This window comes from Pseudonaja textilis, chromosome 2, assembly GCF_049901715.1.
Source record: "Pseudonaja textilis isolate UNSWEBS1 chromosome 2, rPseTex1.2, whole genome shotgun sequence".
Lineage (NCBI taxonomy): Eukaryota > Metazoa > Chordata > Lepidosauria > Squamata > Elapidae > Pseudonaja > Pseudonaja textilis.
Window position 1 is genome coordinate 17,952,149 of NC_141991.1, and position 23,294 is coordinate 17,975,442.

Genomic DNA, 23,294 nt, shown 5'->3' on the forward strand with positions numbered 1-23,294 from the left:
GAGCCCGGAGGCTCAAATTTCCGAAAGTCCCATTTTTCTGCCTCCCAAAGCTGCAGAGGCTTTCCTCAAGCCCCGGGAGGGCAAAAATGGCCTCCCCCAGGCTCCAGAAACCCTCTGGAGGCTGAAAACGGGCACTTCCAGTATTTCCTGACCACCAGGCTGCTGCTTTCCATTTCTTTCGTCTTCTGCTTTTGGCTGCATGCAAGGAAAGCAGCAAAAGTCTTTCTTTCTCTCCCCCAAACTCCACCAGAAATGAGTCTTTGGGACCCTGCAAGGCATCCTGCTCCAAGAGGCTGCACCATTCTGGTGGAGTTTGGGAGAGAAAAAGAAAGACCTTCTGCTGCTTTCCTTGCATGAAGCCAAAAGTTTCTCTCTCTCTCTCTCTCTCTCTCTCCCCTCTCTCCCCCTCTCTCCCTCTCCCTCTCCCTCCCTCCCTCCCTCTCCCTTTCTTTCTCTCTTTCTCTCCCCCTCCCCCCTTCCTCTCTCCCTCTCTTCATCCCCCGAGAACTGAGCTGGAGACGGTAATCCTGTGATCCCAAATAAAGAATAATTGATCGGTAGGAAAACGGGGTGGGGAATTTTCCTGTAGACTTCTTTGGGGATTTCCTGCTGCTTTTTTCTGCAGAGACCCTGGGAAAATCCCCCCAAAAGTCTGCAGGAAAGTTCCTTACCCTGTTTTCCTACCGATCGGCCGTTCTTTATTTGGGATCGCAAGATACCGTCTTTCCCCCACACCCGAGAATGGAGCTGAAAAGCAGGTTAGGAATGTGGCCTTGGAGGGGGTGGGGATGTGTGAGGGTTCTCTCTGTGTGTTTGTGTGTGTGCACATGCGAGAGAGAGAGAGAGAGAGAGAGAGAGAGAAAGAGAACATCACAACCAGCCCTCTCAGCTTAGATTCCCCCCCCCTCTCTCTCCCACCAACATCAGCAAGCTACCGTCACTCAAAATTCATATTAGTGGTCCGAGGGGTTTAAAATTATGAGTTTGGTGGTCTCTGAGGTACAAAAGTTTGGCAACCCCTGCTTTAAAAGATTGTAACTAAAATACCAGAGCTTTTTACCACGAATATATTTAATTGGAGAACGTGAATGATGACAACCAACCTGTGAACGAGCTCAATTGGAGAATCTGATTTATGACACACCCAGGGGGGAGGGGGGAGAAACACGGTCACAGGTGACTGTAAATTACATATGCCAGAGTTGGCTTCATACATGGCAGTGCCAGTATGGTGTGTTTAATGAATCCGTTGACGCTTTTTGAAGTTTGGCTCCAGAATCATGATTTAATGAGGGCGATTGCTGGAATCCTGACAATCAGCTTCGGTGATCTTCTCACAAGCAGAGTCAAGGGGGAAGCCAGATTCACTTAACAACTAAATGTCTGTTGAGATTCTCAGTCATCCAGGTCACGGTTGTCCCAAAGGTGCTTTTTTTCAAGAGGCAAAGTCCAGTTTTTCACTTTTTCAGAAAGTCCAGTTGCCTCTTGAAAAAAAGCACCTTTGGAACACTTAACAACTAGGTTAGTAAACTTAACAATTGTGTTGATTCATTTAACAACTGTGGCAAGAAAGGTTGTAAAATGGGACAAAACTCACTTAACTGTCTTGCTTAGCAATGGGGCTTTGGGACTCAATTGTGGTCATAAGTCGAGGACTGCTTGTACATTAGAATCTCTGCCGTTGTGGAAGGCAGTCAGTGAAGAATCTGGTAAGGAAATACCTTGTAAATAATTACTCACTGGGTTGTGGCTGCCTCATAGGTAATTAAATGATACTCAGTGGATAACCAAGTACAGAAAGATTTGAAATCTATAGTGCTGAATTAGCTATAGACTTTGCTGGTAGAAGTTGTGATGATGGCAGCCAATTTAGATACCTTTAAAGAGGATTGGGAAAAGTTGAAGGAGGATTAAGTTATCAGTGGCTTATTTATGGCTGTTTACAGCCTCCGGAACCAGAGGGAGCCGGTCTTTAAGGTAGTTTACTAGGTAGCAACAGCAGATGGGAACTTTTGCCCTCCAGTCACAGCTTGGGAGCATCTTTAGTGCATCCAGATGGTGTCAACATGACCAGGTAGCCAGACAGAAAACATGGCCAGATAAGCTTATTCTGGTTTGTTGTATTGGGAGGTGCGATGGCTCAGTGATTAAAGACAATTAAAGATGATCAAAGACAATTAAAGATGCTGAGCTTGTCAGGTGGAAAGCTGGCATCCCGGGCTCAAGCGCCGATGGCTAATGGGGTGAGCTCTCGTTCCTGACCACCCTGCAATGTGGTCGGATCTGGCCTGCGGGGCAGTCCTGGTCTACCCAATGCGAAGAGGAAAGATCAGGCTAACATGGCTTCGGCCCAGTCTACCCCATCCAAAGAAAAAACAAGCCAGCAGTTTGGGGAGTGGTACCAAGCTGGCTATGCCCATCCGGTTGGATACACTCGCCCGAGGTCAACCACAACCTTGATGCGGCCCTCAATGAAATTGAGTTTGACACCCCCGACCTAGCAATTCTAAAGCATGTAAATGCGAGTAGATAAATAGGTCCCACTTTGGTAGGAAGGAAACAGCGCTCTTGTGTGCTGCAGTCGCCTGAGGTCAACCACAACCTTGATGCGGCCCTCAATGAAATTGAGTTTGACACCCCCGACCTAGCAATTTTAAAGCATGTAAATGCGAGTAGATAAATAGGTCCCACTTTGGTAGGAAGGAAACAGCGCTCTTGTGTGCTGCAGTCATGCCAGCCACATAACCAAGTAAGTGTCCTCAGGCAAAGCTGTCTCCCTCGACAAAAGAACAGAGATGAGCACTGCCCCCTAGGGCCTGGAGTCTTTACCTACACCTTTACTTTATTGTAAAACTACATTAGCAGAATCTAGCAAGTCTGAACGTACAGTTCTCCCACCATCAACTTTACAGTCTGAGAAACTACTAGGCCCATTTGGAGCTTCTTACCCCATCTATTATCCAGTTGTGGGTTATATTGTCTCTTATCTGTCCATTCCCTAGGCAGCATCTTTTCCTCCTGTCTCTTGAAAAAAAGAAATGGGAAAAAAAAGCACCTTTGGGACAATAATGGCTCTGAGTGTTGTATACAAGCAGAAGTATTTCAAATCAAATATATAAAATATTTATACTCCATGCAGTATAACACACATACACACACACATCTCAAAAGTGTTCTGGATACTTATTTGACTGTTTAAAATATGGGATACCAGGTATTGTAGTTTACCTCATCAAATGGATATCAGATTGGGAGTAGAGCTCAATTAATACAGGTTGTCCTTGACTTATGACTGTTCATTTAAAACCAGTTTGAAGTTACTGAAAAATGTGATGTATAACTCATTCTCAAAGTTATGAGTGTTGTACTGCCCCCATGGTCACGTGATTGTGGTTTGGGTGCTTGGTGACTGGCTCACAGGACAATTACAGCTCCCTGTGGTCGTTGTGATTTGTGACCGTTCCAGCCAGCTTCCAACAAAGACAGTGGGGAAGTTGGGTTTGCTTAATAACTGCAGCGGTTATCTTAATGACTGCAAGAAAAGGCATAAAATTGAGAGTAGTCCTGTGACACTTGGCTTAATGATCTCAATGCTTATTGATAATTTTTTCTGGTCCCAGTTGTGGTTATAAGAGTCATGGTAGCGCAGTGGTTAGAATGCTGCATTGCAAGCTGATTCTGCTCACTGCCAGAAGTTTGATCCTGACCGGCTCAAGGTTGACTCAGTCTTCCATCCTTCTGTGGTCTGAGGTAAATTGAGGACCCAGATTGTTGGGGGCAATAGGCTGACTCTGCAATCTGCTTAGAGAGAGCTGTGAAGCACTATAAAGCAGTATATAAGTCTAAGAGCTATTGCTATAAGTTGAGGACTACCTGTGTTTTTCTTATTAGGAGAATAGTTCTAGATAGCAATGTAGACAACTTCAGTTAATTACTGCGGGCTTAAATTGTTCTGCTTTCTTTTTGTTTCTCAAGCGATGATGAAAACGGAGACTCTTCAGTCGTTGGCCCGCCCTGCCCTGCTCTGCGCCTTTCCTTTGAGAGCCAAGATGCTGGACGGACCCCCATAGAAAATGGTGGCAGTGGTCCTTCCTCCAACAGAGAAGACTGTGGAGAGACCACAACTAAAGAGGGGGGAGCTTCTGCAGAACATGGCCTGGTGGAAGGCTTTCATTTGGACAGCGATACAGATGTAGAGGATGAAAACCAAATGGATTGCATCTCTGAAGCACCTGCAAAAAGGGACAGGGGCCCAGAAGTGGACCCTGACTCTAACCTGAATGAGTCTTCAGTGGTGGCTCCAGCTTCCTGTTGTCCCCAAACCTCAATGGAGCTGGGCAGTGATACGGATGCGGAGGAGACCGTCGAAAGCCCAGCTGTCTTCAGATTGAAGCTCCCCTCTAATTCTATGGAAAAAGAAGACGTCGACACCGACGTGGAAGCAGAAGTGGAAAATCCAAGCGTTGTTTGTCCAAGAAAACATGAGCCTGTTCTCCCAAAAGAAGGTGACTGCAAACGGTTGGAAGACAATGAGGACAATGTCCAACTTGGTGGGAGAAAGGATGATGATAATACAGATGTGGAGGAAGATTTGGATAATCCAGGAAGCGGTGTGAATGCCCCGCTTCCAGCTGCGCATGAAGATGTTGACACAGATGTGGAAGACTCATCTGCCAAGGGAGAGACTCCAGGTAGCACCAACAGCCGTGGAGTTGGTAGACACAGTAATGGTGAAGATGTTGACACAGATGTGGAAGACTCATCTGCCAAGGGAGAGACTCCAGGTAGCACCAACAGCCGTGGAGTTGGTGGACACCGTGATACCAAGGAGGAAGCGATTCAACCCCGGCTGGAGAATTCAGAAGATACTTGTCCTCAGAGGTCTTATTCTTCAAGTGGTAAGGAGAGCAGCACAGGCAAGAAAAAGGTCCCCCTCAAGAGGATGGTGCCAGAGGGCCATAGTGTCGGTGAGAGACACAGTGGTGTGGTTGGGTTGACAAAAAACTCTGATGTTGAACTTGAGACGAGTTATGAAGTTGGTGACAAATCTCCTGGGGACTTCGACGAGAAGGAGCCCTCGACGAATCTTGCACAACACAACCTGCCCATACTCTTTCTAGGTAGTGATACAGATGAGGAAGAGGAGGCAGGTAATCCAGATGTGGAATCCAAGAGGCAGCAAGTCTCCGGCGGAGAGTCCAGCAAAGGAAGCAGAGCGAGCCGTTTGCGGGATCCAGATATTGGATCTCAGGGGAAACCTTCATCTGTACAAGACAAGGGCAGCGATACGGATGCTGAAGGGACATCCATGGGTCGCGATAAATCCACGGCTCAAGACAGTGATACAGACACAGAAGACGTTGCTGCATCTTCACTAAGAAAACCCCTAGAAAAGAAAAGCTCTCGGTTAATCATCCCAGTGACGTCTGAGGCGGAAGGAGAGAAGTTGGCTTCTTCTGCCGTGGGAATTGGAGTGTCCTTCAAATCTCGTGAAGACAATGAAGACACAGATGCAGAGGGAGGGGAATCCTATTCAGCAGACGAGAGCAGCACCGATGGTAAGGAGAAGGGAAGGAAAGAGAGAAGCAAATTTCAAGTATTGTTGTCCCCATATGTCTATGGAGATTACCAATCACGCAGGTCATGGTTCTCCCAAAGGTGTTTTTTCCAAAAGGCAACTGGACGTTCTTGGGTTTGTTTGTTTTTCTGTTTGACTTCTCATTTGGGAAGCTTCTCCAGTTTTTGGCAAGGCAGGGCAAAGCCAAGGCAGTTCTGGCAAGCTAGTCCCGAAGAAGCTTCTTGGGTTGCTTCAATTGAGGTCATAACTTGAGGACTACCTGTAGTTAGGAAGGCAGATGTGCACATTATAAAATAATCGTATGTTAATGCATTAATAGTAACATGTCACCATCTTTTGATGTTAAAAAAATAACAAATTACGTAATCTGAATTCAGATTATGCAATGAGTTCTTTCGGGATTTAAAGTTAACAAGAAAAAGAGGGAAAAGGAAAGGAAAAATATTTGGAAATGTATACTGTGCACGAAACAACTTCAGAAAAATATGCCCAGATCATTCCCTCTGTTAAACAGAGTTTCTCATTCAAAGATTGGCAGGTTCTAGAGATATTTTTTGAGACATTTCATTGTTCAATTGCTTGTTTTCTGCTACTGTCTGGTATGTAGGAAATGCTGTTTGGACTATTTATCCATCTTTACTCAAGACTAAGCACAAGATGTACACGGTGCATTTCTTTCTACCGTTTCTCTTCTTTCAGATGAGCTTGATGTGTCCTTGCAAGCGACACAGTGTTACCTGCCAACTGAAACCACACCCCCTGGACTTGAAAAAGCTGGAGGTATCGCAGCTACAGGTGTGTCCTTGCAAGCGACACAGTGTTACCTGCCAACTGAAACCACACCCCCTGGACTTGAAAAAGCTGGAGATACCACAGATACAGGTAAGAAACATTGCTGTACTTCTGGATCATCAGGAAGAGAAGAGACCTGGTGGCATAAAAGCCAAGAAGCTTGGTTCTTGGCTTCGGTGCCAGAAGAACTGATTAGGGCATGATGGGAGCTGTAGTTTAAGGCCCTGTGCAGATCATAGTCTGTTTATGTAGGATTTGTGATCCCAAAGCAAAACCTCATCTTGTATCAGTGGAACAAAATGGACAATAATCATAGTGGTGATCCATGGTGGTTGTGAACATGCCATCAATGACAAATAGAAGATTAAAAGGAGAAAGTACATAGGGAGAAGTTTAAACGTCTGGAAATGGGTTGAGGATGAGAGAAATGGGTAACCTGTTGTGATGGCTCCAGGACTCCCTCTGGATTTTTGATAGACATGGATTCATAGTGGAAAAGAGTTACCATGTTTTCCTGAAAATAAGACCCTGTCTTATTTTTATTTATTTCTTTTGGCCACCAAAAAAGGCACAGGTCTTATTTTCGGGGGACGTCATCCATTGACTAACCTCACTTGCACGTGTCGCCTCCGGCCTCCCTTTCGCTGTCAAAGGCCTTCAGGAATTTTTTCTTCTGCGGCTGGCAAGGCTTTCCTGAAGGCCTCTGCAGCGGATAACAGAGCTCTGGATCGTTCCGAAGCTTTGTTATCCGCTACAGAGGCCTTCAGGAAAGCCTTGCCAGCCTTGTTGGCTGCAGAAGAAACGGGCTGGCAAGGCAGGGGTTGGGGTGTGCGACGCCTGGCTACAACTGTCCAAAGATTAGTAGTAGGGCAGCTATACACACACACACATACCCATCCACACCTTAGCTTAATTTTTACCCGTGCACTCTGAAGTGGGCAGGATCTTAATTAGGGCTTATTTTGGGGTGTATTGGGTGCATGTGTCAAAATCAAGTTAGGACTTACTTTCAGGGTAGGTCATATTTTTGGGGAAACAGGGTATTAGGCCCCTAGTTAAGGATTTTATACTGACTTTAAGTCAGTTATGGAGGGGAAACTATATATCAGCCTAGCTCTGACCCTGCCTTCATTCATCAAGGCTCTACCTAAATGGTGCTTTCCCCAAAGGTCCATTTTCAGGAGGCAATTGGACTTTATTTTTCTTTGAAAGACATTTCGCTTCTCATCCTCGTCTTCAAAGAAAAAACAAGGAAGTCCAGTTGCCTCCTGAAAGAGCACCTTTGGGACAACCATGACCTGGATGACTGAGAATCTCTACAGACTTTCCTAAATGGTAGTCTACGAACAAACATTGAGATATAATAAAGGAGAATATTCGTAGCTCAGGGTTGACATGAGGGGTCCCCGGTGCTCTTCATAGCTTGCTTGTTTTCTTGCAGATATTTCATTACCCAAACTAGGTAACATCATTAATGCTGGTCTAGGCATTCGTGCAGGAAGAAAAGTTGTGCCTGCAGGAAGTTTTTCCTCATTTGTGCGCTGTCTGAAGTGTTTGATGCCCATACGTGGCATTAATAAAAGACAATATTTGTAGCTCAGGGTTTATATGACGGTTCTTGGTGCTCTCTTTTTTAAAAAAAAAATATTTAACATTTATGCAATTAAAAACAAATATACATATATATATATATTCGTAGATTTTCACGGGTACAGGTATATGGGTCTAGGTGTGTTCAGGTCTTTTCCCGTGTAAGATTAAGAGTATTTTGGTGATGTTTCGGCGAGGTCCCACTCGCCATCCTCAGGCTGGTGCTTTCGGCTTGGTGCCAGTGCAAGCAGTGTGTGATCGGAGCTTCCGTCTCTCTATAAATACTGGTGGTGGGGGCTGGTGTGTTGGGCTGGTTGGCTGCGCTGCTGCCTCTTGATTGGTTGATGGAGTTGATGTTGGTATAATGGGCTGTGTGATGGCCTTGTGAGTTTTGTTGTAGAGAGATCCTGCATCTTGTGCTGTAATCTCTTGGGTTGTTTGTTTTGTAGTGATCTTTTTTCCATTATTCTCTCGTGTTTTAACGGCTTGGGTAATGGGTTGTTTGATGGGTATATATATATATATATATTTGTTTTCTTAAGTTTTTGCAGGTATTTATATGTATGGTATTCAGCTTTGTTCGGGTATTTTCCCACATCATTATAGTTGTGCTTTTAAAGTTGTAGCAACGTTTCGGCAGAATCTCATCTGCCATCATCAGGCTTCTGTATTGTGTTTGTCTGTGAGTCAGACTTTCACAGCCATTTCAGTTTTAAATTTGGTTGGCCTGTGTTTCTGCTCATATGACCAGATCCAGTTTCATGACTCTTATTTTCTAGCGGTCATTAATTCAATGCCACAGTCATTACGTGAACATGGTGATCATTAATACAATTAATACAAATACTGTAGAACAACTTGCCTTCAGAAATTGTGGGTGCTTCATCACTGGAGGTTTTTAAGAAGAGATCGGAGAACCACATGTCTCAGGTGGTATATAGCAGGGGCCTTCAAACTTGACAGTTTTAAGACTTGTGGATGTCAACTCCCAGAATTCCTCCTCCAGTCATGTTAGCTCAGGAATTCTGAGAATCGAAGTCCACAAGTCTTAAACTTGCCAGGTTTGAAGGCCCTTGATATACAGAGTGTCCTGCATGAGTGAGCAGGGGTTTGGACCACAAGATCTCCAAGTTCCCTTCCAAGGTCTATTCTGATTGATTGAAATTGTAGCTGGGTTGCTTCTAATAGACAGGGAGGGAAATGATTGCAACTTGGTACGATAAACACGAAGATCTATCAGCTTCAAGGTTTCCTTCACTCGATTCTCCTTCTAAATAAATATATAGACTCTGGTCCCCCATAGTTTCAGCAAGGATTGCTCCTGGCCAGTTTCCAGTCTTTTGAGCTGCTTTCCACCCAAAATGCACATAGGCCTACATTAATTTGTGTTGACTGCCACAATCACTTAAAGACTACTGTGGCATTGGGTTGATGACCACTGCAAAATAAAGTCATAAAATCAGTTCTGGTCATGTGGTGCTTTGCCTTATGACCATCATGACTTACCGTGGAAATTCTAGATTCCCTTACATTGGAGATCAAGGCAGTGGTGGCCCAGGAAGGACATTAGAGCAGGGAAGTCCTGCTTAGTCTTAAGAGCAAATGAAGACAATATGTCTCTACTCATTGTCCTCCTAGTAACCAGCTCACCTTTGAAAGACAACACCTCTGACCAAGAAGACGACATGCTGGAAGCTACCCAGCCATACTGTGAGGCGTCTGAGCAAGTCTCAGCAGAGCCCCGTGAGGCCTTGGCTGGCAAAGAGAAGGCGGACCCAGAACGGCTTATCCAGAACCAACCCGAAGGGGACAAATGTTTTGAGCAGGCGCCTCAGCCTGACCTCCCAGCTGCAGCCTCTCTAGGAGAAGAAACCACCTCCAGTCTTCCAGGAGACAACCCTCTGCCTCAGGTGGTGGAGTTTCCCTCTCTGCAGTCCTCCTTGCAGACACCAGAGGGCGCCCCTGAAGAGGAAGCTCAAATCCCCCTTGTGGTCAGCAAGGGGTCCTTGACTTCACAGGAAAAGAAAAGGGTGGAGGTCCCGAGACAGAGTGAGGCAAGTGAGTGGCAGCATGTGAAAAATTGTCATAAAGGGAATGAATGGATGATGGTTCTCACTGCTGCAATGCGTCATGGAGGCTGCAATGCATATGGGGGAATCTTTGTTGAGCTTGTTTTATTTCTTTCTTTACTTACTTAATTACAAATACTTATAGTTTGGCTCCGAAAAAAGGAGTCCCTGCGGATTTTACTTTGTTAATCGTTGCCAACTATAGTGGGCAGTGCTCATCTCTTGTTTCAATGCCATTGAGCCATTACTATCTGAAGACATTCCCATGGTCATGTGGCCAGCATGACACCACGGAGCGCTGTTACCTTCCCACCAAAGGGGTACCTATTTATCTACTTGCATTTTGTATGCTTTCAAACTGTTAGGCTGGCCAGAGATGGGGAGAGGAAAGGAACTCACCCCTTTGCATGGAGCTTGGATCTCGAACCAGGGCTGCTGGCTTTCCAGCCTACAAGCCTAACATCTTTTTATGTCTTTATTTTTTTTTTGGCAGCAGTAGCAATAGCAACAGCACTTAGACTTATATATACCGCTTCACAGTGCTTTACAGCCCTCTCTAAGCAGTTTACAGAGTCAGCCTATTCCCCCCACTAATCTGGGTCCTCATTTTACCCACCTCAGAAGGATGGAAGGCTGAGTCAGCCTTGAGCCTGGTGAGATTTTTAACTGCCAAATTGCAGGCACCGGCAGTCGGCAGAAGAAGCCTGCAGTACTGCACTCTAACCAATATGCCACTGAGGCTCAGTAGACAGTAAGCAAAGGGCCACAGAGAATGCCACAGTTGTTAAGTGAAAGGATCTGGTTGTTAAGTGAATCCATTGTTTGCTATGGGACGGAAACTGGAAAAAAAAACCATTGTAAATGCAGGCTGGTTGCTGGCCGCTCAAAATGGAGTCATGTGATGGAGGGGCATCACAACTTCAGCACCTTATAAATAGTTTTTTTTGGGGGGGGGTCCATTGTAACTTTGAACAGTTGCTAAGCAACCAGTCATAAACCAGTTATTTGTATATAGGCAAAAACCTCTGGGAGGAAGCCAGGATTATAGTATATTGGTGCGGACTAGAGTTCTATTTCCCATTGGTTTATGTGAGGTGGGGAGCACAGGGCCTGCATTATAGTAAGTCCGTATTTCTGCTCTGCCCCCTGGTGGCAAAATATTGGTGTTTTTCAATCCAGGCTGTTTCATCCTTTGGCTTTTTCTAGCTCCTGTGGATGACCGGGTGGCAGAAAACTCGGAATTAGTAAGAAAAATAAAGAAACCTAAGAAGGTAAGCATCAGATTCGCCTTTACTTATTTAACACCCTGTCTTTATTATTTTTTATAAATAATAAATATTACATATAAAAAATATAAAACATACATTATGTTAAATATAAATAATAGTTATTGGTTATTATATGATAATTTTCATCCATCATTGACATCTAACAAGTTGTGGGCTGTCCATGGTGTGTCTGCATTATATATCAGGGGTGTCAAACTCGAAGGCCCACAGGCCAAATCCAGCCCGCAAGGTGCTTAAATCCGACCCACGGGGCCAGCCTGGAAGTAGCAAAGTACCAGCCTGCAGTATCTCTGGCAGCCAAAATGGGGCACAGGAGGGCCGCGCCCCATTTTTGGCCTGGACCCCTCGCCCAGTGCCCCATTTTGGCCGGCAGGATACTGCAGGAGGCATCCCCCTCTGACTGGCCCACGAAGGAGAACTACAATGCTGATTCGGCCCTCGAAGAAATCCAGTTTGACACTCCTATATGTATAATACATACATACATACATACATACATACATACATACATACATACATACATATTTGTATATATCAGCAAGTATTGTGGTCCCACTTGGCAAAAGAAAGCTCAGGATTGTACTGGTTGGAAATATGCAGAAGAGGCCTTCATCTTACAGTGGATAGACAAAATGATAACGATAACGATAATAAATATATACATTTATTATAGATAATTACAAATGAGTTATTTTATAAATACCACAAGGCAGTGAACGTACCTAATACGCCTCCCTTTTCCTCTTTTCCCCACAACAACAACCACCATCTTGAGAGGTGGGTTGGACTGAGGGTGACTGGCATCCTTCATGAACCAAGGACTGATTTGGGGGAAGCTAACCTTCGCGTTTTTCTTAATCTCATGGGGTAGAATAAGATAACTGTGATATGAGAACTCAGCAAACTGGCTTGTGCAGGCCCACCCCACCACCACCTGGTTAACCGAATCATGGTTTGGTATGATGCCTGAGCTCCATTTGATACCCTTAGGTGTTGGTGCCAACCCAGGAGGATCCAGCTTCAGCAACGCCCCCTGCCCGTGAGCTGCGGCGCCGTCTGCGATCTTCAACCGCTTCCGCTTCACCCACCCCTGTCCCAGAAAGACGAAGCCTCCGCTCTCACGGGTCTGGGGCCGTGGTGGCATCCAGCACCCCGGCTGCCCCAGAGACCAGGTGTAGGCAGCTCAGCAACACAAGTCAGCGAGCGAGGGGGGTAAAGGAGAGCCCAGAAGAGCCCGGAGAAGAGGTGCCCAGGAAGAAGGCCAGGAGTGGAGACCCCACCGCTGCTCCCATCCCTCAAGGTCGAACGAGGGGCTCCCAGAAGGAATCCAGGGCTGCCAGCAAAGTTACAGAAGTAGCAAAAGCCATCTCTGGCAGCCCTGGGCCCAGGGAGCCCACAAAACGGGCCAGGAAGGCTCCTGCTCCTGGGCTAGAAGGGCAGGCGGAGCGCCGAAACACTCGGGCCAGCAAGCACTCCAGTAGCAGCGCTTCCGTGAGCACCCCAAGCCCAAAGGATTCTGGGAAAGGTGCCAAGCCTGGGCAGGTGGGTATCCAAGCAAAAGAAGGAGAAGCTGCCCTAGGAAAGCTTTCTCCCCTTTCAGGGCAATGGACCCTTAATTGAATCATAAGAAGGACCATGTCCCTCTCTAGGTCTCATATATCTACAGCTGCTTAGACTGGTGGATGCTGCTGCTCTGTCATACTTTTTCCATTCAAGCTAGGCCCTTGACAGACCTAGCGGGGTCATGCTGGCCAATCATCTTAAATGGGAGGGTCTCCAAAGTTCCATGAACCAATGGGGAGCATCTGTCCCCAACCTGCCTGCCTTCCCTGATGGTTTGTGACCGCGGCTCCCACAATTCCCAGCTGATGCACCCCTTTTGATATAATGAGCACAGGTGGTCCTCTATTTATGACCACGGCAGCTCAAAATTTCTGTTGCTAACAGAAAAGTTAAGTTTTGCCCCATTTTGCGACTTTTCTTGCCACGGTTGTTAATTCTGTCACGGCGGTTATTAAGTTGGTAACACGGCTGTTAAGCGAATCTGACTTCTCTGTTAATCAGAAGGTCGCAGAAAAGGGGATCAGGACACTGCAACCATCCTAAATAAGAGTCAGCAGCCAAGCCTCTGAACTGATCCTGGGGGATGGGTCAACGGTCGTTAAGTTGTGAAAAATGGTCACTTTTTTCAGTGTCACTGTAATTTCAGTCACTAAACGAATTGCTGTAAGGTGAGAGCTTCCTGTACATAGCTGCATTAAGCTGAGTCTGGAAAATCGGCAAGCTGGCAGGTCTATGTTAAAATACCTGTTGGTAAAAATGGATTCCAGAAGTCCGGGAGTGAATCCAGTCTGGTTAGTCTTGGTTTTGTGAAGCCAACAAACTTGGGGGTGTTAAGGTTCCGGCAGTTACCCTCATTTAAATCATGAGTCTCGACCCAGACTTCCAAAACTTAAAAAGGACTTATGGGGAGTTAAAATGTCTGGCACTGCCTGGATGTAGCCGACTCTGAGACACCTCATTCATTGTCACCCTTGATCCTGGTTTTCCCCCACCCCCTGGGTGTATCATAATTCATATTCTCCAATGGGACACATCCATAGCCAGAGACATCAATCGTACTCTCCAGGTAGAATTTTGTGCGGCAGAAACTTCAGTCACCTAGTTACTATCTTTGAAAACATTTATGGAATGCACTTTCAGTTTGCAAGCTGCCGCACTGCTTCCCCCTCCCTTTCTGTTGACAATTCTAAAAAGACCATAGAAATATTTTATGAGTTCACATGGGATTGTTGAGCAAGGCCATCTGTCATTGGATTGTGCGACTGCTCAGGCCTCCATACAGGAAGTGAGAGGTGTACTTGGCCAGAGGTTGTGGTGCTCTTTCACCAAGTCTTCATACAATGGGGGGCCGGTGGGCTTTTCCCTTCCTTGTCTTTGCCAGGAATCCGTCTTCACTCCGTCTTCAGGAAGGAGGTTGCGGTGTCACAGCCCAGAGAGCAAAGCAACAAGTCCAAAGGCTTCATCGTACAGTCACACCCGGCGCGCCACTGGACCTGGCAGCCCTGCCCCCAAGGTATGGTGTTGGTGTATTATTTTTATTGATTGATTGATTAGCCCTTGGGCCATATCGAAGTGCAGAGTTCCAGAAACAAACTATCACTGAAATTTGACAAAAGCAATTTAAAATGGAATTGGATAAAAGACAATTTAAAATGAAATGGGAATAAAATACGATTTAAAATGAAATGGGAATAAAATACCATTTAAAATAAAATGGGAATAAAATACGATTTAAAATGAAATGGGAATAAAATACCATTTAAAATGAAATGGGAATAAAATACAATCTAAAGATGAAAATGGAATGAAATACAATAATTTAAGATACGGATAAAATATGATAAAATTGTATTTCGGTGTCACCCCCTACAATCTACCCCAATCAGCCCCACATATGCAGATCTCAACCGAACCATTTTGCTTAAGTGCTGTGCTATACTGTGCACATGAGGATAGCAGGAGAAGATTAGAGGCTGGACAAGGGAAGATGGCTTCCCTTGAGCTGTGTTGGCTCCATCGTTACCATGAAAGTTTTGTCTGATCTCTCCCCCTCCCTTTCTCTTTTCAGGTGCTGTTTACAGGTGTGATTGATGAGGAAGGAGAGCGTGTAGTGGCCGAGTTGGGGGGTTCTCTGGCAGAATCCGTCTTTGACTGCACTCACCTTGTGACGGACCGCGTACGTCGCACCGTCAAGTTTTTGTGTGCCCTGGCTCGGGGAATCCCCATTGTGACGCTCGATTGGCTGGAGAAGGTAATCCGCTTTTCTAATACCCAGAATTACGGTCGTATGTCGTGCCAGTCGTTCATCGAAATGGCACTTAGGCTTCACAGTGTTTTGCAACGCTCCCTTAAGCGGTTTACAATGTCAGCATGTTGCCCCCAACAATCTTAAGACCTCATTTTACCGACCTAGGAAAGAGGGAAAGCCGAGGCAACCTTGATCCAGTCAGGATCGAACTCCAGACTGTGGGCAGAGTTTGCCTCCAATTTTGCAGTCTAACCACTGTGCCACCAGGGCTATACCACAGGTCTCTGCCCGATTTTACTGCCCTTTTTTTTGTGACTGTTGTTTAAGAAGATGTGGCAGTCATAAAGCGAACACTGCAGTTGTTAAATGAATTCTTTGTCCACAATGAGCATTTTTTTTTTTTTGCTAGCAACTGGAAGTAAATTCTGATTTCCAGCAAAAAAAAACATTGTACATTGTGGACATTTGTGATTGCGGGATGTTAAAAATGGCTGAAGTACAGGCTGGTTGCAGGGTGCCCGAAATGCAGTCATATGACTGCAGGGTAGAGCAGCTGTTGGAACTTGAAGCTATTGGGATCTGGGTCGTAAGTAGCCCTGGGAGTCTGTTGTAACTTCAGTTACTAAATGACTAGTTGTAAGCCAAGGATTACCTACACTTTTCCACTATTTTTTTTTTAATCGATGCAATCCAAACTCCAACTTAATGCCCTGCAAGGCAACTGCAGGTAGATTTCTGTGAGAAATAAATTGAATCAAAGATTGGTCTCTGCAAGTCCCAGAGAGGATTCACGATGCTTCTCTGCATGTTCTCTTGCTCTGGCTCTGTTTCTACCCATCCTGCTTCGGCTGAGGCCAAGGAATTGCTTTCACACATGTTATTTTTCCTGATACATATGCACCCGCCTTTTGGAGGAGTCTCCCTAAGGCGACGTAGCAGCATAAATAGGTGTTTCTGGGGGTGATTCCTAGAACAGAGGAGACATTTGTGCTGTTGGAGGTCTTTCAGAACAGTGACTCATGCAAGAGCACAAGGAGGACACTTCCCTGAAGATGAGCCATTTTATCTTTTTTAAGCACAAGAGTGCTTCTGAGTTGAATTCGTTGTGTGTCGAGTTGAATTTGCTTTGTGATGGAATGTATCCCTTAAGGCAGGGGTGTCAAACTCGCAGCCCGCAGGACGGATGTGTCATGCGCTGGCCACTCCCATACCCGGTTTAGCAAAAGGGGAGAAAGTCACAATACATCCAGAGGTGGTATTCAACCGGTTCGCACCGGTTCACGCGAACCGGTAGTGATTTGGTGTGGGTCGCTGAACCGGTGGCGACCCCTGGCTGGCCACGTCCCTGACCCGGTCGCCCGGTTGCTCACTTGCCTCGGTCGCTCTCCTAGCTTTCCCTACCATGTGGCGGTCGTGGCGCAGCTCGGGCGGATGTCTCGGGACTGCTGCACATGCGCACTGCCTGTGTAGCAGCCCTGGGACATCCGCCCGCCCGCCTGCCCTCCTGGAGCACGTTTTCTTCCTTCTCCCAGCAGACACGCCTCTTCTGGCCTGGCCCGGCCCAGCCCAGTCAGCAGGTGGGTGAGCGGATATGCCGGGGGTCCTCGCCCTCCTTGTTGCGAGATGCCTGCAGCTGCTGTGTGCTTTTTTTGGTGCGGCTGCAGTGCAGCAGCCGCACCAAAAAAAGCACCCTGTTCTGTGTGCCGGGCCCAACACGTCCGAGCAGCTGGCACATAGAACAGGGCAGCACCGGACTGTTGGAGAAGCAGAGCGAAGCTGGGGATCAGTAGCTGCCTCTTTTGCAGCACAGAAATCTTCCCCGAATCGGCTGGCTGGTCCTTCTCCGCCTGTTTGTTTTGTATGGCCGAGGAAGAGGAGATCAGCTGGCCAAAAGGGCGGCTGTTGGAGGTGACTCCTTTTCGGTCTCCAGTCGCCTTTTCAGCACCGAAATCCTCCCTGAATCGGCCAGCTGGTCTCCTCCTCCTTGGCTATACAAAACAAGAGAAAGAGAAGACTAGCCGGCAGATTTCTTCCTTTCGTCCCCCTGGACCGCTGCCACCCGCGTCCTCCACCACCCAGGAGGAAAGGAAGAAAGGCATGGGTGCAGCATGCTTTGGGATCCCAGCTGCCTCATGTAGGAGCGCCCGTTGCAGCAGTGCCTCCTCCACCCTTTCGGCCAGGTGTGTGTGTGTGTGTGAGAGAGAGAGAGAGAGAGTAAGAAAGAAAGAGGGAGAGAAAGAAAGAGCAAGAAAGAAAGAAATAGAGAAAGAAAGGAAAAAGGAGAAAAAAGAAAGGAGAAAGGGAGGGGAGAGAGAAAAAACTATGTGCTATTGCTTTTAATTGACAAGAAATGGCTGGGAGGGGAGGGGCCAGGCAAGGCACGCCTTTGATGTGAGTGACATTGAGTCACCCAGTCACATGGCCACCAGACACTCCCACCAGTCACATGACCAAGCCATGCCCACCACAGTCGCATGACTACCAAACCACGTCCACCAAATAAGCCATGCCCACAGAACTGGTAGTTAAAAAAAATAGAATCCCACCACACGACTATGCCGTGACGATGCGAGTTTGACACCCCTGCCTTGAGAGAAGGGATAGTTCGGTGGAAGTGTGCTAGCTTTGCATCCAGCTACTTCCAAAGATCCTCCAATAGAGAAATCTGGGAGCCTCTGACAGCTAAGAGCTCAACACTAGGACTGCGGACATGGACCTATTGATCAAGGCCATGATGGCGAACCTATGGCACGCGTGCCACAGGTGACACACAGAGCCATTTGTGCAGGCCAGCAAGCCCCAGCCAAACTTAACCTGCACTGGGCACGTGCATGCCTCCCAGCTGATTTTCGGTCCGTTTGAGGCTGTTTTCGCCCTCCCGGAGGTTTGAGGGAAACCTCTGCAGCCCCGGGAGGCCACAAAACAGGCCTTCCGGAAATACCAGAAGTGCCGAAATGAGCCTGCTTTTTGGCCTCCAAAGGCTTCCCTTGAGCCCCCAGGAGGGTGAAAACGGCCTCCCCCAGGCTCCAGAGGCCCCCCCTGGAGGCTGAAAATGGGCAGTTCCAGTATTTCCAGAAGGCCCATTTTTCGGCCTCCTGAGGCTGCAGAGGCTTTTCTCAAGCTTCTGGGATAGTGAAAATGGCCTCAAATGGGCCGAAAATCAGCTGGGAGACACGTGTATGCGCAGTGCAGGTAAGTGGGCAGGGGTGTTGCACGCGCATGCGCATTGCATTGTGTGTGCTGGCGCGCGCAAGCTTTTGGCACACCAAAACAAAAAGGTTCGCCATCACTGGATTAAGGGAATCCAGGTCTTTGGGATGCAGTTTGAAAGGTTTTTTTGGTGTGTGTGGAATGCATAGAAATGCATCTGCTGGCCATTGATTAAAACTACTGCATCCGTATGCAAATACAGCATCCACCAGCAATTCATTAGAATTGCATCTGCGTCAAAATGCAGCAGTATCTGCCCACAACTCCTTCAAAACTCCTTCAAGCGTGCCAGGCGCATGTGGCTACCGAAGGGCGATGTGCTGGAAAATCACGAGCCTATGCAGAGGCGCGGCTGCTTTAATGAGCCTCCCCAGCGTGGCAGTGTGAAGTGCCTCTTCTGCGGCCCTCCCAACGTGTAGCATTGTGTAAATGGTGCGATTTGATGGCTCCGGGTATGAGGTAAACTGCTTCCTGGGGGGAAAGGAAGAACTTCCTGCGTGTGTGGTTGATCTTCCTTTTATTCCTTGCTTCTGCCCCACAGAGTAGACGGAATGCTTTTTTTCTGGCACCAAACAACTTTCTCGTTCGGGACCCTGAGCAGGAGAAGAATTTGCGCTTCAGCCTCTTCGCCTCACTGCAGAAAGTGCAGCAGAAGGGACCCCTGTTTCAGGTGAGCCCAGTGTTTGCGGTCTTAGTGGGCCCAGGTGATTCCTCAAGAATCCAGTATCCAGACTACCATGAGGGAGAGTTACCCTCTGCTCCCTCCTAGTTTCCCTCCCCTCTGGTGCTGAAAAGGTCCAGGTGCAAAAAAAAAAGGCCCATCCCTGTTTGAATTTCCGAATTCTAAACTAGGGGTGGGGAATGATGGCCCTTTTATGACTGGTGGACTTCAGCTCCCAGAATTCCTCAGGTTCAGGAATTCTGGGAGTTGAAGTCCGCCAAGTCATAAAAGGGCCATCATTCTCCACCTCTGTTCTAAATCAATTTCTCCCCAATTTAGTGGCCTCCAGGCCCGGGAAACAACAGCTCCATAATCACAAGTCCACACTCTCCCCCAACCATGAACAGGGTATTTGAGGATTGTGGGGGATGTGATTTTGAGTCAACACACCTGTAAAAGGGAAGGAAACCAGGCTGTGTGAAAGCTGCAGATTTGGCCTTAGACCCATCAGCTGCCAGCCTGCTGTGATATGATATCCCTTTCCCTTTTTTTGCCCACATTCCTAACAAATGTGTCCTTGTTTTATGACTGTAACTGAGACCAGAATTACAGTTGTAAGTCATTGTGGTTGTTAAGTGGCTTATACATGATTATACCACTCTATAAAGTCTTAGTAAGACCACACCTAGAGTACTGCATCCAGTTTTGTTCACATTATAAAAAAGAAGTTGAGACTGTAGAAAAAATACAGAAGAGCAACCAGGATGATTAGGAGACTGGAGACTAAAACATATGAAGAACTGTTACAGGAACTGGGCTTGGCTAGTCTAGGGAAGAGAAGAACCAGGGGAGACATGATAGCGGTCTTCCAATATTTGAGGGGCTGCTACAGGGAGGAAGGGGTCAAGCTATTTTCTAAGGTGCCTGTAGGCCAGACAAGGAATAATGGATGGAAACTGAACAAGGAGAGATTTAACCTGGAAACAAGAAGAAACTTTCTGACAATGAGAGCTATCAACCAATGGAACAGCTTTCCCTCGGAAGACCTTCAAGAAGAGACCTTCAAGAAGAGATTGGACTGCCATTTGTCAGAAATGGTGTAGGGTCTCCCGCTTGGGCGAGGGGTTGGACTAGATGACCTACAAGGTCCCTTCCAACTCTGATTATCTATTATCTGTTATGACCATACTTGATTGTATATTGTGGCAGTTGCTAAGCCAATGCCACCAAGCATGGTGATTGTTAAGCCAAGGCAGTGATCATTAAGCAAATCCAATTTATCCAACTTTTTTTTTTGCTGGAAAACATCAAAACAAACAAAAGGACATAAGTTTTGATCACGTGACTGCAAGACGCTGCAAATGGCCCCAGCTCCCAAAATATGACCACCAAAGATAAAGGTTTTGTGGCCATCAGAACTTCAAAATCGGGTCATTAAGCCCCTTTGGGGAGGTGGGTGTCTTGTAACTTCAAATGGGCACTGTGACTGGTCATTAAGTGAGGACCACTTGTAGTAGTTACCTCAGAGTTTCTTTCTTTCCAGGGCTACGAGATTCATGTCACTCCTAACGTGAAGCCAGAACCGGAATACATGAAAGACATTATTAAATGCAGCGGTGGAACCGTATTAGCAAGAATGCCGCGGGCCTTTAAGGTGAGTCGGAGTTGCTGATTTGTGGTTTATTACTACACCTTGTTATAAGTTAGGCTGAGAGAGGGTGGCTGGCCTAGAGTCAAGCAGGAAACTTCCATGGCTGAGGAGGAATGCAACCTGGGTCTCCCCACTCCTGGTCCAACCCCTTCACGGTGACCCTGGTTTACTTAATTCCAGGTCATCCTCAACTTATGCCCACAATTGAACCCAATATTTCTATCTCTAAGGGAGACGGTTGTTAAGAGAGTTTTTCCCCCAAACCCTTTATGACCTTCCTTGCCAGAGTGATTTACGAAGTAAATCACTGCAGTTAAGAATAGAATTCTTTATTGGCCAAGTGTGATTGGACACACAAGGAACTTGTCTTGGTGCAAATGCTTTCAGTGTACATAAAAGATACATTCCTCAAGAATCATCAGGTACCACACTAAATAGTCATAGGGTACAATAAGCAATCAAATCATACTAGGATACAGTCCATATAATGGGTGATAAGGAGTGATGAAATTAATAGTAATAGTAGTGCAGACTTTGTAAATAGTTGGACAGTGTTGAGGGAATTATTTGTTTAGCAGAGTGATGGGTGTTTGGGAAAAAACTGTCCTTGTGTCTAGTTGTCCTGGTGTGCAGTGCTCTATAGCGTCGTTTTGAGGGAAGGTGTTGAAACAGTTTATGTCCGGGATGTGAGGGGGTCTCTAAATATTTTCACAGCCCTCTTTTTGACTCGTGCAGTATACAGGTCCTTGATGGAAGACAGGTTGATAGGAATTGTTTTTTCTGCAGTCCTAATTACTCTCTGAAGCCTGTGTCTGTCCTGTTGGGTTGCAGAATCAAATCAGAGTTACAGAGGTGCAGATGACAGACTCAATAATTCCTCTGTAGAACTGGATCGTAAGTTAGTTAACACGGTGAAGTGAACATGGCTTCCCCAATTGACTGCTTATTAGAAGGTGTGACTCCGGAACACTATCACCATTATAAATATGAGGCACTTCCCAAGCATTTAAATTTTGATGCCATGAGTTGCTGACACAGTAGTGTGAAAAAAAGATCACAAGTAACACTTTTTACAGTGCCGCCGTGACTTTGAGCAGTCACTAACTGAATTGTTGTTAGTCGAGGACTACCCCTATCCTAGTTTTCCAGCAGGCAGGCAAATGGAGATGTATTGGGGCTAGAGGTGGTATTCAGTAGGTTCTGACCAGTTCTGGAGAACCGGTAGTGGCAATTTTGAGTAGTTCGGAGAACCCGCATATCCCACCTCTGACTGGTTCTGCCCCCATCTAATTCTCTACCTCTTGAGTCCCAGCTGATCAGCTGGGTCGGTTTTGGTTGCCCTGCACAGGAGAACGGAGCTGGAAAGCAGGTTAGTGGGGTGGGGAGGGAATGGGGATTTTGCAGTAACCTTCCCCTGCCATGCCCACAGAACCGGTAGTAAAAATTTTTGAACCCCAGTGATTGGGGCCATGCAAGAAATGTGCGACTCAACTCTTCGACCGTGAAGGGCAACGATCTGACCATTTTTGTGACCCTATTTCAGGAGAAACGTGTTGTCGTGTCCTGCCCCGAGGACCTGTCGCGCTGCAAGCCAGCTCAGGAGGCAGGAGTCCCCATCACCAACGCGGAGTTCCTCCTGACGGGTATTCTTCAGCAGGCGGTGAACTTGGAGGCTCACCGCCTGGATGGAAGTGGGGGTCTGTCTCCTGCTTCCAGCCCCCTTGTTCCCTCTACCAGGAGCGGCAAGAAGCGGGCAGCAGCCACACGGACGGCCCCAGCTCCCGCCAGCACAGCCAAGAGACGACGCTGATTCCCCCCCGCTGTCCAGGGCAGCACTGCCTTAGCATTGTACATATGGGTTTTTTTTTTTCTCTTTAATATACCTCTGCCAATAAAAGGGGTATGAAAAGACTTGATGGTTTTGGAATGGGGCCTTAGCAGTTGGATTGAAGGAGGGAAAAAAATCCTTTCTCCACCAGGTGTGGTTTAATATTTTTTAGAAATTTTGATTTAAACCGGGGGTGGTGGGGGGAAGGCACATCCAACCCTAGCAGCTTTCAGACCTGTAGACTTCCAACTCCTAGGATTCTCTAGCCAGCCATGCTGGCTGGGGAATTCTGGGAATTGATGTCCACAGGTCTTAAAATAACCAAGATTGGACATCCTTGATTTAAATGATTTAATGTAATGGACTTATGAAGAGTTTAGGCATCAGTGCCTTCTGATTTACAATTATAGCAACCAAAAGGTAGCCTTCCACCTCTTTTTCTGTTAGGGTGACCCGATGGAATCATAATAATGCCAAAATAAACAAATGTGCCCTTAAAAAAAATGGCCAGTTAGCTTGAAAGCTGCTAGTTTTGAAACAGCCTGTCAAAGACTGAATTCCAAAAAAATGGGCAGAACTGGGGAGCAATGCCTAAAAAAAAGAACACAGAAGTTATTTTTTTTATTAAAAAAGTGTTATTTGTATTTTTTTTTAAATAAAATAGGAATTGAGGTAAAAGGTAAAGGTTTCCCTGTCAGTTGTATTAGATTCTAGAGAAACCATGGACCAAATCGCTTCCTTCTTTGGATCTGAGGTAATCACTAGATTAAACCCCCGCTTCAAACATGACCTTGTTTTGATAGGGGTTTAGCCTT

General features: G+C 46.5%; 1 protein-coding gene and 1 long non-coding RNA gene across 6 annotated transcripts in view; both read left to right on the plus strand.

Moving 5' to 3' along the window:
- The window catches only part of MDC1 (mediator of DNA damage checkpoint 1), a 30,517-nt gene extending 7,360 nt beyond the window's left edge, over positions 1 to 23,157 (plus strand). For 2 of the 5 annotated variants that reach the window (XM_087923381.1, XM_087923380.1), the window contains 10 exons: positions 3,976 to 5,558; positions 6,278 to 6,460; positions 9,599 to 10,018; positions 11,236 to 11,300; positions 12,309 to 12,860; positions 14,263 to 14,394; positions 14,950 to 15,132; positions 18,881 to 19,009; positions 20,544 to 20,654; positions 22,195 to 23,157. In XM_087923381.1, coding sequence (XP_087779507.1) covers positions 3,976 to 5,558; positions 6,278 to 6,460; positions 9,599 to 10,018; positions 11,236 to 11,300; positions 12,309 to 12,860; positions 14,263 to 14,394; positions 14,950 to 15,132; positions 18,881 to 19,009; positions 20,544 to 20,654; positions 22,195 to 22,461 — 3,625 coding nt within the window. In that variant the 3' untranslated portion in view covers positions 22,462 to 23,157. The remainder of the gene's footprint in view (positions 1 to 3,975; positions 5,559 to 6,277; positions 6,461 to 9,598; positions 10,019 to 11,235; positions 11,301 to 12,308; positions 12,861 to 14,262; positions 14,395 to 14,949; positions 15,133 to 18,880; positions 19,010 to 20,543; positions 20,655 to 22,194) is intronic. The other 3 variants (XM_087923383.1, XM_087923382.1, XM_026720405.2) reach the window with 2 other exon arrangements.
- LOC148126775 (uncharacterized) overlaps positions 1 to 23,294 on the plus strand; it is a 279,119-nt gene that overhangs the window by 216,470 nt on the left and 39,355 nt on the right. The window lies entirely within an intron of this gene.